Genomic DNA, 20,245 nt, shown 5'->3' with positions numbered 1-20,245 from the left:
TGATAAAATATAAAGGTAGGAAAGAGGGTAATTGAAGTAGCTATGAAGCCGACGGGAAAGTTTGTAGTAAAGTCAAAAGCATCGAACTTCACGTTCTCCAAATCGGATAATCCAAAAAAGCAAAAATATCTGACCCTTCACTCCGCCGAAAGGCTGAAGGAATCAATCGAGATGAGCGGTCGATCAGGTCGGTTTCCGTCGTCCTTCTCCGGCTCTATTCGCAGAGCTTCCGGAATCAATTGAATCATCATCGTCGTCTTCAACCTCCTTAATCGGAAGAATACTCTTATAGATTTCATTCTCCTGCTCTTGGCTATTAATATTTGTTTCCTTTTCAAACGAACTTCTTGTTGATGGCTTTGGCGACGCATATGAGAAGAAATGCATGCATCGTCTCCAATTGGCTTGCGGCGTCTGGAAAATTAAATTTCCTATCGGTTTGTGCTTTCCGCTTCCATTAATTTGCTGCCTCGTCTTTTTGCGTCTGATATATTAGTTTTGTATGTTGAAATTTTGATGATAATCATGATTTGTTTTTGTGTTGAGTGTTTTGAATGGCTTGAATCTTTTTTCGGTTATTCCGCTTTCTTGTTGATGCCGTTTTTATTCGACGATCTTGCTCGGACCGGGCTTTAGTCTTTGGTTGTCGGGTCCTGAAGCACAAGGAGATTTTACTCGTTGGTGTCAATTAGGTGGTCTGTGGACTTTTGTTGCTCTCCACGGTGCTTTCGGACTTCTTTGTTTTTTTCCTCATTTTTAATTGTTTCGAAGTTGATTGTACTTCAGGAATAACCAACATTTAATTATTGTTGAAATTATTAGGTCTAAAATTGCAGGAGCAGTCCATATCCAATCTTAGAAATCTAGTTGAGATAGAGATATTTGCATTATCTTTCGCATAATCTTCCCTTGTTTCTTGATATTAGAATTCTGATATCTGCTATATTGAGTTTTTATATATCTCTTATGTAATATAGGTGGGATCTGAAAATGCATCTTGCGTCATGATCAGAAAAATAAATGGTTTTAGAATACTTGGGGATCAGCTTGAGGCTTCAAGAATGTATGGTACTACGTGTGCTAAGTTGTCGGATGAAATCCAGAAAGAGAATTCCGACTCCAATATGTTGGTTGATTCATTTGGAAGGCTGCATACTTACTTAAGGATGTCATTGACAGAACGGTGCAACTTGCGATGTCAGTACTGTATGCCTGCGGAAGGTGTAGACCTAACTTCCACCCCAAAGCTTCTTGCTCGGAATGAAATTATTCGATTGGCTAATCTTTTTGTAAGCTCTGGTGTGAATAAAATTCGTTTGACTGGTGGGGAGCCTACCATTAGGAAAGATATTGAGGATATATGTTTAGAGCTGTCTAATTTAAAAGGTTTGAAGACATTGGCTATGACCACGAATGGGATTGTGCTTGCAAGAAGACTCCCGAAGTTGAAAGAATGTGGGCTGACGGCTATTAATATTAGTTTGGATACGTTGGTTCCAGCAAAGTTTGAATTCATGACCCGGCGCAAGGGGCATGAAAAGGTTATGGAATCTATCGATGCTGCAATAGACCTTGGTTACAATCCTGTTAAAGTATGTATTATCCCTTGGTAGAAGAAAACTATCCTTTTTGGACTGTTGTTAATTTTCTCATTTTCCTATATCTCTATCAACTCTGTGTTGTCTTTGGAAGTCTGTTCTAATTCATTTTCTGGTTGATTCTTAAAATACAGGCATAGAATGATTATTCATATCTCATACCTGGCACATGCTCTTATAAGGATTTTCTTTTACAACTCTTTCCAGGTGAACTGTGTTATAATGCGCGGGTTCAATGATGATGAGATTTGCAATTTTGTTGAGTTGACACGTGAGAAACCAATTAATATTCGATTCATTGAGTTTATGCCCTTTGATGGAAATGTTTGGAATGTTAAGAAACTGGTACCCTACTCAGAAATTTTGCAAACAGTGGTAAGGTAGAATCCTCACAGGCAATCAATCTAAAAGATTTTAGATTTCCGCTAATGTTCTTTCTATGTGCTAATTCCTTATATATCGCTGAACAGGCTAAAAACTTCACGAGCCTTACACGACTTGGAGATCATCCTACAGAGACAGCAAAGAATTTCAGGATAGAAGGGCACCAGGGTACAGTTTCTTTTATCACGTCAATGACAGAGCATTTTTGTGCTGGTTGCAACAGATTGCGACTTTTAGCAGATGGAAACTTCAAAGTCTGCTTATTTGGTCCCTCAGAGGTAAATCTTCTTCCAGTCTATTGTTGCTCTTATCTCAGAATGAGAGTATGGGAGACAAATTTGTTTGAGTGTAAATCCTCAATTGAAATCCTCCTTGGAAAGCTTTTTAAATTCGTTGATATTTCAAGGTCTCATAGGTTTTAATTTAATTTAATTTAATTAATTAATTAATTAATTTTTTTTCCAAAAGTTGCCTTTGTTTGGTTTACTATTGACTAACGTCTGGGTCCTAGGCCTTATAATGCTCATGACAATGGAGGGGATGTAGAACATCACTTGGATATGTGGTGAACCTAGGCGTTAAAAAGATGGCCTTGATTAGTCTTTATTTGATTCTCAGAGGTACCTGGTTTTCTTGTGGGCTTCTTGAAGTAAGGCCCATACAGGTATACTCATGTATTCTAAATCTTGATCTAGCCCTACCAAAGATCTGGATTTTCCCAAACATCCTCTTGATATGATTGTCTTTGGAGTTTATGGGGCGTTGGGTTTCGTGCTTTCTTTTCGAGTTTATGGGGCAAAAGGAATAGAAGGCTTTTTCCGTGACTCTCTTTTGTTTGTTTTATGGAGTACGTTTTGTCTACTGTTTTCTCATGGAGTAAAACAAAACATCCTTTCTCTCATATTAACTTATCCTTTTTAGTCAGTAATTGACACTCAATCACCTTTAGGTGTTTGGGGTTCTCCCCTAATTTCATGCGTCAATGAAATGTTTCTATTACCAAACTAAATATTGATCTTAGTGATATTTAGATAAAATTATTTCCTTTTGCAATAGCTATTACTTTTTCCAGAGGGCACATCCATCTAGACTGGAAGGAATGTAATATTATCAGAGTTAGTGAGTAAATAATCTATACATGTGGTTACACACCTTAAATTTTCAGTAGAGAAGCCTCCAAGGACCAAGGTCTCGTGGTGTGTCCTGCTTTTTAACCGAGGGGCCGGGAGAATTTTAGGTACATGGATGAGAATAGTCTCTACATGTAATCTTACTATCATCTTTTATTCATAAATAAACCAGCCTCAAAAGACCCATAGTTTTTTGTGACCAAGTTGAATTACATGCATATGTTGTTTCAATAGCCCCATGGCTTTACGAAAAGGTCTTCAGTTGAATGCTTGCAATCATAACCGCCTACCCCTCCCCCTTCCTTATTACCTTGTTATCGACAATATGGTGCTGTGCACAGTTGACTAGGATGGACTTTTAGATTTATTACTTGCTCAAAATGTGCCATTTGCTACTTGATCTTCATTTTCTTAGTTTTATACCACCTAAGGACCAAGTTATTATGTAGTGGACATAGCATAGATTTCTGATAGAATACCCCATCCTGTATTTTAAGTGTGTTATTGATTATTGATATTGCGAGCAGAAAAATTCTACTTTGCCCATTAATTTCAGGTTAGCTTGAGAGACCCACTTCGTCGCGGTGCTGATGATAACGAGCTAAGGGAAATAATTGGTGCAGCGGTACTCAACTTTATCTTCTTAAGATGCCCAAAACTTCATATTCTTAACAATTGATGGATTTCAAGTATCATTTATAACTTTCCATATCATAGGGTATTGTTATTAATTGCACTCCTGTGCTTCAGGTAAGAAGAAAGAAAGCTTCACATGCTGGAATGTTCGACATTGCAAAGACTGCAAACAGACCTATGATACACATTGGTGGCTAGTCTAAGCTTGGTAATTCCTTTGCCAATACTACCTTGCTCCCTTTCCAAACATATCCTAAAGATAAACACACATCTCCTGCAAATCGACTGTTAACTCATCTTTGTTAAGGACTCTAGATGCATCTGTTTCAGGTTTCATTTCTGTCCAACTAGCTTGACTGGAGTACAAACCTGTTGGTATATATGGAAACTGTAGAAACCAGTCAAAACTGTAATGATAATATGAAGAAGCCTGGTAAGTGAAATTCCATCAAAAAGCCGCCATACACTGTTCATATAATTACTGTAAAATATATGTGTCTGGCTGTTTCTTGTGCAACTTTGGTACCATATTGCCATTTGTAACTTAAATGCTAATATAGAGTGGTTAGTGTTGTTCATTTTGCACCATAACTTTGGTGCTATTAAGCAAAATGTAGTTTCAAATTCAGTAGAGAATGTTGTGGTCTGATCTTCATTACCATCACATGAAACAAGCGGAGCAGATTAATGGAGTTCTTTATCCGAAGGGAGAAATTGCCATGTGGCCAATCATGTAGTAAACTTTTCTTTAAAAAAGAAACTATGGTCCCCCCTCTTTTTATGATTGAGGGGACACATGGAGATGTGTGCATGTAAGTATTACTCTTTCTTGGATGGTAGTATATTGTTTTTCGTCGGTTCAATTGCTAGACTCTATTGCATTTAGTAGTTGAATTTTGATACTATAAGTAGATGAGCACTATGTGTCTTGAGGTCTCTCAACTCTTCTCAATGACAACTAGATAGATCAATCCATAATGGTCATTGTAGATGTATATTTTTTCCTTTCATATATTTAAAAACGGTTTTCGAGCACTTAGAATGATGTTTCAAACATATCAAACATATCCATAATCCAACTCATTTTTCAGTTTCAGTTATGCCACGCCCTCTTTTAAAGGGCAGTAAAGAAGAAAGAGAAAAACTCAATTTGGTTTCATTCATGGATGATCGAAATTATCAAACATGGTAAGGAAACCCCAAATATTTAACCCACTTTACCAATAGAATGAATATGCATAATTATTCACAAAATAATTTAAAAAAAAAAAAAAAAAAAAAGAAGAAAACAAATGAGAGATAACAGAAGAAGAAATCCATGGGCAGCTTCCTTTAAGAACTGCCTTCATCGAATGTCGTTTCACTGCTGTCGCTGCTGGAGGGGAAGTCGGAGAGAGGTTTAATAATCCGGCTCAGAGATTGGACCTGTCGAAAACTAAGAGACCTGTTCATCTTCTTAGAGAAGACTTGGGAAGATTTAGAGAGAATTAGATAAACAAGAATCTGTACGAGGATGAACACGGCAGCAGTAGCTACCATTCCTTGAAAATGGCTAATCTCCATCATCATCATAGATTAGAAAGTTAACTATAAAAAATGGGAGGCCAAATTCAAGCAATGCAATGAATTGGAATTACATGCGAAGAAGAAAGCATATATATATAAATACGTAATTGGGTGAAATATGAATTGGAAAAGCGTGGAAGGCTTTGTTTATTTAAGAAATTGAGGCTTACTTTTGACTTGCTGCCTTAAGCTTCATCAACACTAAGATATAGGTGGTGGAGTCGTGGAAGTTTCGACCTAGTAGAATTTTGAGTGCTATAAAAGGACATTCAAAGTCATGCATGTTCAATTTCATTCATTATTTCATCTCACATCAAAAGCAATTGAATTTTGTCCTCTAACATACGATGTATAGATGAAACCAAAGTTTTCCTAAGATTAAAGATAAATTTGAAAATTAGTTTAGATAATATATGAAAAGGAAAAAAAACAACTTTCAACCGAAGATAGACGTAATGAGAGTGAAGGCTCGAAGACAAATTCTCGAGAGAAGCTCCAACGATCGAGAGAGAATGAAGCCTCAAGTATGAGGAACACCCAAAAGATAGATGTATAGAATTTTTTTAGTTTTTAGTTTTCATCTTTCAAGACTAACATCTTTTCAGAAAATTTGTTGAAATAGTTTTTCTCAGTTCATCTTGGTCGAGATTGATTACCGAGATTTAGATTAAAAAATAATTTTTCATCTATATTTTGGACTTTCTAAGCGAAATCTCGGACATAATTAACATCGAGATTTTATATATTTGGATTTTATCAGTGAAATTTCAAGAATTAATACCAAAATCTCGGACATAATTAACCTTGAGATTTTATATATTTGGATTTTCTCGGTGAAATTTCAAGAATTAATACTGAGATTCTATATATATTTTAAATCTTACTTAATTTTTCACAAAACTTTATCTTTTTCAAAATTTTAAAATCAAATAAGATTTAGATAACTGAATTTAGAGTAAATTTGAAGAGATATAGGATTTGGCATAAAATTTCATGATATTTAGAAATATGGGTACAAAGGTTGGTGTTAATGTTGGATGAGATTTCAGCGAAAAAATTCAGAATAATCAATAAATGAAAAAGTCAATTTTTATATTCAAATCTTGAGGGTCGATCTCAGTCGAGATATACCCAACAATTTCAACAAATTTTTTTTAGAAGGGTGCATGCAAACATTTGAGGGTTATTTAGGATAATTTCCCTTTTAATTCATCAACGCGGTGGAGCCGTGGGCCCGTGGAAGTTTGGACCTGGTTGTAACTTGTGGCTGTGTACCTCTTTTGCTGCGTCCATGTTGGAGTTTCAACACATTTCCTCTCGAAACGTAATATTAAATTATATAATCTTTAAAAATCTATAAATGCTTTTAATGATTTTTTAAGGGCGATTGGGTAGATAGGAGTGGTCATTTAAATCGCAAAATCGAACCGTTTCTAAAAACTGAACCGAACCGAAAACTCAGTGAAATCGAAAAATGCGATTCGATCTGGTTTGAAGAAATTTTGAAACCGAATTAATTTAGTTCGGTTCGGTTTCACTTTTGAAAACCGAATTTAAAACCGAACCGAACTATTTTTAACTAATATATATATATATTTATATATTTAAAAAAAGAGTAAAATCGAACCGAACCGAACCGTTTTTAATTAAAAAAGAATATAACATGGCTTTTTTAAAAATGCCAAAACCAAATTTGAAACCGATGCGGTTCGGTTCGGTTTGAACCAATAAATCGGTTCGATTTCACATTTTAAAAAATTCGGTTCAGTTTGGTTTGACTACCAAACCGAACTGTTTCCACCCCTATTGGTAGAGAACTTGTAAACATAAATTTAAAAATAAGAAATTCAATCTAAACATAATTATATTTCATATTTTCAAATATGTGTTTAGTAACAATTTAGAAATTGGATTCTAATTTAATCAATTATTTAAAATGTATTCGATACTATATCTTTATAAATCGTAAAACTACTTTTACTTATCTACTAATGTTTTTTAGTTGGCAATAAATTATTGTTAATTTATTAATGAATATGATTTAAGTTAAAAATTTATATAATTATTATTTTATAATATTATAATATTTTATAACACACTACATGATATATATTATATTTTTTAGAAAATGAATTGAGTTTATAACATGACATATCGTATTGTTTTTATTTTTATTTTAATATAATTTGTATTTAAAAATTAAAAATTCAAAATCTTAGCACAGTGAAAACATAAAAATATTGTTTTTAGAATTTGCACGACTTGGAACCCAAAATCCGAAACAATTTTCAGAAATAGAATCCAAGTTGTTTACTAAACACATATTTGTTTAGCTTAGTGAATATGAAAGTATAAAATTGAATCTAGAATTTCTACTGAACCGACTCCTAAATTTACAATTTTTTTTTTATTTGATTTTAGGTAACTTTAATCTCTTAATTTTAAGGTTGGTCTCTAAACATTCAAAATTATAAGAGTAAACCCTTAAGCTTTCGCTTTTTTTTTTTTTTTTTTTTTTTAAATAATTTTTACTCACATATTTAATAGACACAAAATTGAAAGATTAAAGTTGCAACACACATAAAGTTTAGGAAAAAATACCTTTTTAGTCTCCAGTAGGTATGTTTGGTTCTTGAATTTTCAAGTTAGTCATTTTAGTCCTTAAGGTTTTAATAATAGGTTTAAAAGGTCCATTTCGTTAACAAAAATTGTTTAAATTAACAGATCTATCAATTAGATTATTTAAATACTGATATGACTTGCTGACTAAGTTGATGATTTAGATTTAAATTTGTTTCGTGAAGTTCGTCTCGTGAAGTTACTTCACGAGATGAACTTCATGAGACATAAAACAGAAATGACATGAAGTTGACTTCCTTGAGTTTACTTCACGAGACAAAAGACAGAAAATGACGTGAAGTTGAATTCTGAATTCATTTCTTGTGAAGTAACTTTGTGAGACGAGCTTCACAAGACAAAAGACAGAAATAACGTGAAGTTGAGTTCATTTCTCGTGAAGTTACTTCATGAGACGAAAACTTCACGAAGACAAATTTAAATCCAAATCATCAATTTAGTCAGCAAGCCAAATTCATTAAAAATCATCTACTTGGATAGATATGTTAATTTAAACAATTTTGTTAATAAAGAGGACTTTAAAACCTATTATTGAAAACTTAAGGGCCAAAATGGCTAATTTAAACTTTAGGGATCAAACATACTTATTCCAGAAAATTCGAGGACTAAAAAGTATTTTTTTTTTGCAAAGATATTGTAATTAAAAGTGCTTATACTATCGACCTCGAGGTCAGAAGTTCGATTCCCAAAATACCTTGCAAAAAAAAAAAAAAAAAAAAAATAATAAAAAAGTATTTTCCCGTAAAGTTTAAATAGATCAATTAATTTTTAAAATTTTTTTGAATCCTAGATCCTATGATATGCAATATTAAAAGGTAAAAGGATCTACTTCATATAAAATTGAAAATTTATAACCTATTTTACACTTTTAAAAGTTTATGGATAAAATAGAAATAAATCTCTAATTTTTGGGATTAAATTATATAATTTAACATTAATTCTAAAAGGTGTCTATTACATATTAAAATTTTAAATTTTATATATTAATAAATCCTAATGCATTATTTTGACATTTTGAAAATTTGTTAGGACTTAAAATTAAGTGTAGGGTTTGATAAGATCCTACATTTTCCCAATATATCAACAATACACAAATACGAAATTTAAAGTTCATAAATATATTTGATACATATTTAAGTATTATTAAATGTTTGAGGGTTTATGAGACATGAAATTCATTTTTTTAAATACAAATTAGACATAAATTGAAAATGAAAAATTTAGAGAAAAAAAATTGTAATTTAACCGATAAATTTCAACCAATTCTCTTGAACTTTTAAATCTACTAATTCAATCGATGAACTAATTTTAAAAAATTTATAAATCTAATTGACTTAAGAATGAAAGGGCCAAAAGTGAATTTAAGTTGATATGACATTCTTTCTTAAAAGTCGAAACTTCAATCTCTCATCTCGTTGGTGTACCTAGAGAAACAAAAAGGTTGAAAGCTTAAATTTACAAACAATAGATGAATTAATTTTTAAAAATTTCAAAATTTCAAGGAGACACAAAAAAAAATTTTAAAAAACTTATATGTTCTTATAAAATTGAGGAGCACAATAACGCACAATGAGAATACGGATATGGGAGAAATATAATATAATAATAATATATAAAATAAATACATAACTAAAATGACTAAGATGGAAATTGGAAAAATTCTCCAAGACTTTCCACTAATTTCCCAATCTTTTGGATTCTTCACTAATGTATGTATGTCTTCCAAAAACCTATCAAATACCACTACAACAATTTATCAAGTAGGAGGTGGATTACATGGACACTAACGATGTGCAATCTTGAGACACATGGACAACATTTGGGGTAATGGATATGACACATGGTAAATGGATACTAAGCACGAACATTTAATGAGCATATATTACTGTAATTTTTATAATACTCCCCCTTAGATGCTCATATAATATATATATATATATATATATATATATATATAATATGAAATATGTCTCGTTAAAACCTTACTAGAAAAAAATCTATTGGGAAAAAAATCCTAGGGAAGGAAAAAGAATACATATTTCATATGATCTAATACTCTTAAAAAGAATATAATATATTTACTCCCCCTCATAGAAACATCACTTGAGATCTCCGAGTCACCGCATTCCAATGTTGTGTATCAAATTTTCAAAGGTTGCGGTTGGTAATGATTTTGTAAATAAGTCTGGCAGGTTACCATTCGAACAAATTTGTTGTTTGGTGATGTCACCATTTTCTTCAAGATCATGAGTATAGAAAAGCTTTGGTGAAATATGCTTTATTCTATATCCTTTAATATATCCTTTTTTGATTTGGGCTATGCAAACTGTGTTGTTCTCGTATAATATTGTTGAAAGATAAGCCAGACTTTCAACGAATGTGCCGAGTCATTGATCTTAGACATACACATTCTCAACTAGCTTCGTGGATTGCAAGGATTTCAACATGATTTGAAGAAGTGGTTGTTCTGGTTTGTTTCACTAATCTCTATGATACAACAGTTCATCCACATGTGATAGATAACCTGTTTGAGATCTAGCTTTGGGTGGATTAGATAAATATCCATAATCTGCATAACCAACTATATCAAAAATTGATTTATTTGACTAAAACAAACCAATATAAATATTTCCTCGGAGATCATGGAATATATGCTTAATTCAATTCCAATGTATTTTTGTTAGAGAAGAACTATATTTAGCTAATAAATTTATTGAAAATGCAATGTCTGGTCTTGTATTATTAGTAAGATACATAAGTGCACTAATTGCACTAAGATGTAGTACTTTAGGACCAAGAAGTTTTTTGTTATTATCTTTAGGTATTTCACCTTCCTCACAAGTTATATAAATGATTTCTTCATGGATATTTACATCCTCAACCAAGTCCTTTTGATTGTTAATTATTTTTCTTTTTCAAGGATTTTTATTTTTGGAACCGTATACCACACTTCTGACATGTTCCAGACTCATCAGTGACAACTGTGTTGGGATATCAATTTTTGAATATTTGCAGTTGGTATATGTGACTTAGTTACTTTTTTTGCATCTATAAATGCATCTGGTAATTGATTTGTTATATTTTTCAAATGAATTATTTTCTACACTTCAAGTTCACATTGATCTGTACGGGGATTTAAATGAGACAAAAACGATGCATTCCATGTATTTTTTTTTCCAGCTTCTTAATTCCTCTGTCTAATTGGAAAATTTATCTCATTAAAATGACAATCAACAAATCGTGTCGTAAATACATCACCCGTTAAGAGGTTCAAGATATTTAGTAATTGATGGGAAGCCATATCTAACATATATTCATAATCTCCTTTGAGACCCATCTTAGTACGTTGTGGTGGAGCAATTGGAACATATACTGCACATCCAAAAATTGTCAGGTGGAAAATATTTAGCTCATGACCATAAACAAATTGTAATAGTCAGTACTTGTGATAAGCTACTGACCTAATGCGTACAAGTGATACAACATGCAAAATAACATGACCCTATATAGATGTGGGAAGCTTAGCTTTCATAAACAATAGTCTAGCAATTAACTGCAGACATTTTATAAATGATTCTGCTAAATCATTTTGTGTACGAACATGAGCTATGTTCAACACTTATCTCAATTGACATACAATAATTATCAAAAGCTTGGGATGTAAATTCATCAGCATTATCAAAATGAATAACCTTAATTGTATAATAAAAGTTTTTTGCTATTAATTTAATTATTTGAGCAAGTAATCTTGGAAATGCAAGACTTCAACTTGATAATAAGCATACGTATGACCTTTTGCTGGATACGTATCATACAATACTTAAATGCTTCACATGGTGGGTTAATGGGTCCACATATATCACCATAAATTCATTCTACAAATGCAAGTGATTCAATTCTCATTTTGGCTAGTAATGGTTTAATTATTAATTTGCCTAGAGAGCAAACATTACATAATAATTCATTAAATTGAATAATCTTCTAGCTCTTTAATGGATGTCCATTTGAATTCTCAATAATTTTTCTCATCATTACGGACGCTGGATGACCTAACCTATCATGCCAAATAGCAAATATATCTGGATTCATAAACTTGAGGTTCATTGTTGTATATGTTTCAATTACTTGTATATGAGTATACTATAATCTAGAAAATAAAACAGACAACTTTTTCAATATATGTTTTTCATTTGAGACAATAGAGATAATATAGATATTCCACATTATTCTTACTATTAGTTTCAATATGATAACCATTACAACGTAGATATTTAAAACTTAGTAGATTTCTCTTTGATTGACTAGAGAATAATGCATTGTTAATTGTAAATTTTTTTTCTCTAGGCAAAATAATATTTACTTTTCCAAATTATTTGATCAGATTTTGCAGAACTTGATCTATTTACTTTTACTTCCAACATTGTCAATTGGAAAAAATATTTCTTACTTATAGGTATTGTGTGTAGTTACATTGTCTGCCAAATATAGATATTCTTTGCTAATTTTTTAATCACCCAACATATGAAAATGATTCAGGTTTCTTCATTAAAATAAAATAATTACAATAAGAAAAAATAACATTTGGAATATACAAAAGTTAATATTTACTAAGAGAAAAAAAACATGAAGATAGAAAAAAAAAAAAAAAATCTTAAGTCTAGATATTTTCAAGGTCAAAAGAAACACTTAATGTTCTATCAACTGTGTTGATCTTCTCTTCAGGAGATTCAAAGAAGTCTACCACATCCAAATTTGTCATATGGGATGGGTCAAATATGTCATTGTCCTGGTATGCAAAATTTGCTTCCACATTTTTCTCATTTTCCTTCAGGGAAGTTTGATACAAATCAACTAAGTGTCCAAATACGTGACCAATGCCCAGTCATACCACATCAGAAATATTTTTGTTCATCACCTTTTGAATTTTTATTATGTGGAGCTTTTTCTTTATGATAATCATTTCTTGTGGTTCTCTTGAAATTTGGATGATTATAATGTCCATCACGAAAAGAAAAATTATTTCTTCCTCTATCGCGGTCACAACTTCGACCACAATCACGACCTAACCATGATTATTATTAAAATTCACAGCATTCACTCCAGGGAATGATGTCATTCTGATTGGACGAGATTCATGATTTTTCATCAATAATTCGCTATTTTGTTCGGTCACGAGTTGACATTAAATTAGTTTAAAATACTGTTTAAAACCCTTCTCTCGATATTCCTGTTGCAGGAGCATATTTGAGATATGAAATATAGAAAATGTCTTCTCTAACATATCAACATTAGTAATTTTCTCTCTGCATAACAACAATTTTGGAACTGATTTTAAAAAATGTGAAATTGTAGTAACTTACTGATTTAAAATCTTGTAGCCTCAAGTGCATTCACTCATAACGAGTTTTAAGAAGAATAATGTTTTTTTTTTTATGATCATATCTTTTTTTCAAATTTTTCCATAAGATACGAGGATCTTTTATTGTCAGATACTCCATTTTCAATCCCTCGTGGAGATGACGACGAAGTAAAATCATAGCTTTTGTTTTATCTTGACTGGATGTCGTATTTCTTTTTTTAATTGTTTCTCCAAGGTTCATAGCATCCAGGTGGATCTCGACATCAAGTACCAATGACAAATATTTATTGCCATTAATGTCAAGGGCTACAAATTCTAATTTCGTATGATTTGTCATGACAACACTTTAGGACATATTTTAATATGAGAAATGAAAGAAACTCGTGCTAATAAAGTGTTGTAAAATTAAGAAGCACAACAACGCACGACGAGAATATGGGTATGGAAGAAATATGATATGATAAAAATAATATAATAAGAATATATAAGATAAATAAATAACGAAAATATAAAAGGACTAAAATGACTAAATGGAAATTGGAAAAATTCTCCAAAATTTTCCAATCTTTTGGATTCCTCACCAATGTATGTATGTCTACCAAAACCCACCCATGGCAAGTAGGAGATGGATTACATAGACACTAGTGTGTAATCTTGAGACACATGGACAATATTTTGGGTAATAGGATATGACACATGGTAAATAAATACTAAGCACAATTATCTAACGAGCATCTAGTACTATAATATATAAAATATATACAAAATTGGAAGGTTTTTGAACTTATTTGGAACCAATAAACCTAACCCAAAAATTTAGGATGGTGTGGTTTTGAGTGAAGATTGTGAAAGAAGTTGCCGTCACTTTCCGTGGATAAGAAAAGTGTTCTAGTGGTTGAAAAGTCTCTATTAGTTCATCTGTCTGCAGCGGCTGTGTTACCTCTTTTTTGAAAGATTCCAATTTAAAAGGAACAGTTTGTCCCAATGAGAGAAAAGAAAAAGAAAGAGAATTTCTCAGAAAAAGGAGTGAAAATGACAAGAGAGGAAGAAGACGATGAAACTTGAAAGTGACTTTCTCTACACCAAGAAAAAAAAACAACCAAACTCAGTGTTTGTTGCTTTGTTGATTTGGTTGCTTCTTTCCAAATGCAATGTCTATGTGGATCTGCCTCACTCCTTTTTCAGAGCGTTCTTAGGAAGTTGTTTAGTCTAAAAAGTTATTTAATCGTGGGATTCAAAGTGTAACGAGTTGACAAGTAATAAAATCAATGTTAATAAGCTATACCGTATGTCTGAAATGGTGGTCGGGTTGAAGTTCTTTAGAGACTATATTTCCATGGAATATTCTGCTTGAATATACCAATGTGAGAAACTTTTATAAGAAGAGACCAATGGAGGAAGTTGATATGGTAGTTAATATGAGTCAATGAATAATCCTAAAATGCTTAGAAGAAATTAGTTTTAAGTGATGATGATTATAGATTTAAATATCGTATAAGCTACATTGACAACAATATATAATAGAACCAAATAATTTTCGAAGAATATAGTCAAAGTATGTGTGTAAGTTGACTTGATCACTCACAGATGTAAGGGATAGGGTTGGCAACGTGGTCGAGGTGGGGCGGGGAGGGGTTCCCTATCCCCGTCCCCAATAGGAAATGTACCCCATCCCCACCTTCAAATGGCGGACCTTTTTTTTAAAAAAAAATTATTTTCCTAAAATTCTCTTTTGTTTAGATTTGGACATTTTAATTGAGTTTAAATTTGACTAAATTAAAAGTTAGACTAAATGTAAAAAGTTATATACCTAATACATATAGGAAAATATATTTAAAAATCTAATCGGGGTGGGAACAGAATCGAGGTCGGGACAGGGATGGGAACCCTTAAGAGGTCCTCGGTTTGACCCCATCCCCGATCAAATCGAGGATTTCCCTCTCCAATTGAGGCAAGCCTCAAGGAGAATTTTGTTAGTAAGAGAAACAAAAAAGTTGATTTTAATCCTCGTACTTTCAAACTTATTCTATTTGTCATTAGGCTTTTAATTTCCAAAATAAGTCATCACACTAAGGTTGACCACAACGAATTTGAGAGCAATGAGATCTGAACTTTCAACTATGTCAATTAGATTAAGTTATGTAGTGTCTTTACAAGTTACAATTAATTTACAGTTAAAAAATTTCCAATATCTAATTTGTCTACATCAACTTTATTTCTGCCCATATTAAAAACATGAACCTTTTTAAATATAAAAAGATATTTAAAAATATTCCAAGAGTACAAAACACTTTTGAAACTTTTTGAAATGTAAAATCACATCATGTATTTTCTTTAATGGAATAGTATTATTATTATTTTGCAAAGTTTAGTATAAATTAACTTCAAACTACGATGAAGACTTTAAAATTTATTGAAAGTATATAAAGATAATCTCAAAATATAAGAACCAAAATAGCATTTCAACCCAAAAGAAAAAGTATGCCAGTAAAAAAAAAGAAAGAAAAAAAAGACTGGATTAAAAATTCTATGTTATTTCTCAAAAGATTCAAACTGCTGAACTTTATATATATATATATATATATATATATATATATANTATATATATATAGAGAGAGAGAGAGAGAGAGAGAGAGAGAGAGAGAGAGAGAGAGAGAGAGAGAGAGGTAGCTATATACTCAATGACTCAAATCATGACTGAAAGAGAGAATTGGGGAAGAGGGGAAACATTGCTAGGTGAATAAGATAACAATGTAAATAAAGTTCATCTCTTATTATGTAGAGACATGGTTACCAAAGATGAAAAAGGAGAAGAAAATAAGGAGGAAGAAGAAGAAGAAGATAGCAGAGTCTATCTCTGTAGCAATTTACACTTCCAATCAATCATCTACTTGGGGTAGGTTCCTCTAACAAGCATATATTCTACTATATTACCTGCAGTAACAAATAAATGACAGTACAAATAAGTAAATATAACTAAAAGAATGCTTGACAAACAAACTTTAGCTTTAAGGAAACATGTAAACATTAAAATTCCTCCAATACAAGTAAAATCATTAAACATTGCTAGCATGATATGAGTTGCTTAAACATGTATACATCCTTAAAACTATCCAGCTCATTACAAATAACTTGGATGATGGTTTCTTCATATTTAAGGTGGTTTTTTAGAACTCAAATGACAGAACAGATCCTGTTCAAGTAAGCTTGTCATATTTGTGGTTGTTTTAGAGAAAAAAGAAGCATAAATCTCAGTTCTGCAGTTCACAGGAGCTCAGAAGTTGCATACAAACATGAAAGAAATTGTGCAATGCAAGAAAGAGCTTCCAATTATAGTCAGGTAAAGGATATCATATGTTTTCCTTTCCAAAGAAGAATCACAAATGTCCGAACTGTTAGGCATGATTTGGAGGTGTGTTAAACCAGTACACATTTCTGCAAGACTAGTTTTGTACATAAAGGTTATCCAGACAGATTAGTCTAGAGCCACAATGACTAGCTAGAGTAAAGATAGGCCAGAACCATGTTATGATAGATTTTTGTGATATCCATGAGTGTTCGAGCCAGTTTAACCCACATGGATCCTATAACAATTGGGTGTTAAGAAAATCTGTAGGATGTTAAATCCTAGGTAGGTAGATACCATGGATTGATAGTAAACATAAGCTTATGATCATCAGACACACACAAAGAAGGCAGCAAAAGCATAAGAAACCAAATTTGCAATGAGAATCATACACATGCACCAACCATTGGTAATGACATGGTTTATAGTTCAAAACCAGAAATATTATACAAAGTTAAAGCACACTGGTCTTTTTATGTCAGCTGAGTTGCATATTCCTGCCCATGTTTAATTTATTTTTCCTTCTTTTGCTTGGTTTCTCGATTAAAAATATGTTTGGCTGCCTCGTGCATCCCAGATTATTCATCCATCTCAGAACCTAGTCTAAGTGCTTAAAAACCTTTTTCTAGCACTTGAAAAGTCATCCTAAACAGTCCACAAATCTTCTCATTTTGGAACAAAATACTTGACGGGGAAAAGAATGGAGGCTGTAGGAAAGTTACAATAGGATGATGATATAGCGCTTAAGGAAGGAACTAAAAAGTGGTGGATATGATGTAACTCGGAGAACTTTTCTTAGGAGTTTAAACTAGATTTCTTAGAATTCTTGAAATGTTTATCACAGGCTCTGTTGAATTGTCACAAATTTGTAGTCTTTTTGCATCATCATCAAAAAATCATCCAAAGAGTATCAGTAGGAAATAACAGCAGAACGTTTAGATCAAGCTTCCATCTTTACCTAAGATCAATATGCTCTAGATGGAAGTTTCAAGTAACTAACACAAACACAACCATCATAAATCCAGAAAAGACAAATAAAGCTGCCCAATCAACGAGTTCTTAAGCTCTAAGAACTCAACTCAATCATTGGCACTCTATCTGTTATTACTTGTTAATTTATATAAAATATAAGCTTTTTCAGTCCAAGCTCAGTATGGAAATCCCTCTCATCAACACAAACTAGAAGAACATGGAGAACCATCATAAATCCTGAAAAAACTGTCAAAGCTGCCTAATCAATGAGTTCTTAAGCTCTAAGAACTAAACTCAGTCATTGGCACTCTATCTGTTGTTGATTTATATCAAATATAAGCTCTTTCATTCCAAGCTCAGTATGGAAATCCTTCTGATCAACACAAACTACAAGAACATGGAGAATTCATAAAGAACAGCAGACAAAAGGGAGAACACAAACCTCAAATTTGCAGAAACAAAACTCGAAGGAGAAACTCCAATATCCTAAACTACAGTGCCAGCATCCTCATTTATAGGTCCATCCATTCCCACAAATCCATTTTCATCACCATTGCTATTGACAATTACAATCCCATCATCTGTAGCCACACTAGAAACAGTCTCAACACTATCAGTCTGCTCCCCATTCCCCATCTCAGCAACCCCAAATTGAGTAGATGATTGAGACAAATCCACTTGAATTCCCTCACTATATATAGAAATATGCCTTCTAGCCATATGTTCCAAAGTAGTCCTCAACCCATAACTATCTTCTTGATGTATCAGATCCCTAGCCCTCAACAAAGCCGTAGTAGCCCGTCTGCATCTCACATGATCAGAAGGGTCATCAGAGGGAAGCTTAAAACGGCAAAGCGGGCAAGAATCATGATTAGAAAGCCAAGGAAGAATACAATCTGGATGATAAAGATGAGAACAGGGGAGCTGTTTGGCTTCAACCTCGAGAAGGAACTGATCCTTACAAATAGCACAAATTAGAACTGGGTCTTCCTCGAGCAAGGCGGAGGTGACTTTGATAGTGGGAATCGCCATGACAGAGGCCTTGATCGGAGTAAATGGGTTGAAGGGTACAGATGGGACAAAATCAGAATCGGATGAATCTGCAAGCTGCTGAAAAAGACGGAGGAATTGAGGGCTGTTAAGGAGGTAATTGTCATCGGTAGTGATCGGAATAGGGTCGACGACGACGAAGGATGATGGATCGGAATCTGGAGGGGAAGAAGATGAGTTGGGGTGATCGGAAATTGAAGAAGAGGAAGTGGGGATGGTGAAATCCATGTGTTCCAGGAAGTCAGTGAGGCAGTGAGGGCAAAGAAGAGAGGAAGAAGAGGAAGAAGAAGAAGAAGAAGGGGATACCAAAGTGACGCTCATATCACACTCGTGGCACCAGTAGGTGTGGCGTTCGGCGGCGGTGGTAGCGGTAACGGTGGCGGCGGAGGCGGAGTACATGGTTTTTTACCACACCAGAGGTGACGGTATCGATGAATTTAGGCGTATCAATCAATCTCGTCCCTCAAAATTGGGTAAAGATAAGAGATTTTGGGATTTCGGGTATGATTTTGAAATTGGGTTTTAGCGCAGTGGGTAGTGGCAGGGTCGTCCCTGTGGGTCCGTCCGCCATTCCCTTTGCTTTATTTGGTAAGTTGTAGCTTTCGATAAATATTTTATTTATTTATTTATATAAAATTTAAATTAAATCGTTAACAAATTTAGTCGCTTTGGCCGAGTGGTTAAGGCGTGTGCCTGCTAAGTACATGGGGTTTCCCTGCGAGAGTTCGAATCTCTCAGGCGACGGTTATTTTGGTTAATACATATTTTGTTTTTGAGATTCAAATTTAGTTTTTAAGGTCTTACCATTGGATTTTCGTTTTTGTTTTTTAAAATTAAGCTTATTTCATCCACATTTTTTACAATGATTTGTATCTTTTTTTAATTACAATGGTTGAATTTTTAGCTAAATTCCAAAAATAAAAACAACTTTTTGAAAGCTATTTCTTTTAGTTCTCAAAATTTTGTTTAGTTTTTTAAATTATTGGTAAAAAGTAGATAACAAATGAATAAATTTAGATGTAGAAGTAATGTCAATAGGTTTAATTTTTTTTTTTTTAAAAAAAAACAAAAATAAAATGATTACCTAACAGAACGTATTTAAGTTTTAAAAGTAACATGTCTTGATCCCTAAGGTTAAAATTGGTTTCTCGCCTATTCTCAAAGTTCAAAGTTTATTTTCTAATTACATGTTTTGTCCTCCGTAGAAATCTGTGAGATTAACTTAGATCACGTTTACAGGAGGTATATCGCAACAACTGAAAGGCATTTTAGAAAGTGGAATTCATTTTTTTTTTTTTTTTTTTTAATTTTTACGTTTGTTAGTGTCTATGGGTGCTTCGTATTCATAATGATAGGTAGAGCTCAGTTGGAGATCTGTAATAAAAAAATATAAAATGATTGAAAATTATATTTGCGAAATGTGTTGAATCCACTTATGTCTGAAAATTATGTCGTATTATTACTATTACCATTATAGTTACCATTATTGTTACTGTTCCAGAGAAATAATTGTGAATTTTGACATAGTTACCGATACTATTATCACTACAGTTTGACTGTAACGATA

General features: G+C 32.7%; 3 protein-coding genes and 1 non-coding gene across 4 annotated transcripts; 2 read left to right on the top strand and 2 right to left on the bottom strand.

The window, feature by feature from the left end:
• LOC120086088 (GTP 3',8-cyclase, mitochondrial) lies at positions 1-4,582 on the top strand. Its single transcript, XM_039042528.1, has 7 exons — positions 1-437; positions 978-1,592; positions 1,806-1,973; positions 2,069-2,260; positions 3,669-3,737; positions 3,863-3,956; positions 4,079-4,582. The coding sequence occupies exons 1-6, from the start codon at positions 354-356 to the stop codon at positions 3,944-3,946; spliced, it is 1,212 nt and encodes a 403-aa protein (XP_038898456.1). The 5' UTR covers positions 1-353; the 3' UTR covers positions 3,947-3,956; positions 4,079-4,582.
• Positions 4,583-4,763: 181 nt separating this feature from the next.
• Positions 4,764-5,779, bottom strand: LOC120086089. Its single transcript, XM_039042529.1, has one exon. The coding sequence runs from the start codon at positions 5,318-5,320 to the stop codon at positions 5,081-5,083; it is 240 nt and encodes a 79-aa protein (XP_038898457.1). The 5' UTR covers positions 5,321-5,779; the 3' UTR covers positions 4,764-5,080.
• Positions 5,780-15,983: 10,204 nt separating this feature from the next.
• LOC120086676 (E3 ubiquitin-protein ligase RING1-like) lies at positions 15,984-19,206 on the bottom strand. Its single transcript, XM_039043431.1, has 2 exons — positions 18,071-19,206; positions 15,984-16,244 (listed from the first exon to the last, which is right to left on the bottom strand). Exon 1 carries the CDS (start codon positions 19,075-19,077, stop codon positions 18,115-18,117), a length of 963 nt encoding a protein of 320 aa, XP_038899359.1. The 5' UTR covers positions 19,078-19,206; the 3' UTR covers positions 15,984-16,244; positions 18,071-18,114.
• Positions 19,207-19,340: 134 nt separating this feature from the next.
• TRNAS-GCU lies at positions 19,341-19,422 on the top strand. Its single transcript has one exon. It is a non-coding gene; the product is annotated as a tRNA-Ser (tRNA).
• The last annotated feature ends 823 nt before the right edge of the window (positions 19,423-20,245 follow it).

Source organism: Benincasa hispida, chromosome 9, assembly GCF_009727055.1.
Source record: "Benincasa hispida cultivar B227 chromosome 9, ASM972705v1, whole genome shotgun sequence".
NCBI classification, from domain to species: domain Eukaryota; kingdom Viridiplantae; phylum Streptophyta; class Magnoliopsida; order Cucurbitales; family Cucurbitaceae; genus Benincasa; species Benincasa hispida.
Note: the sequence above shows the minus strand (reverse complement) of the source record. Positions and strands in the feature narration are given on the sequence as shown.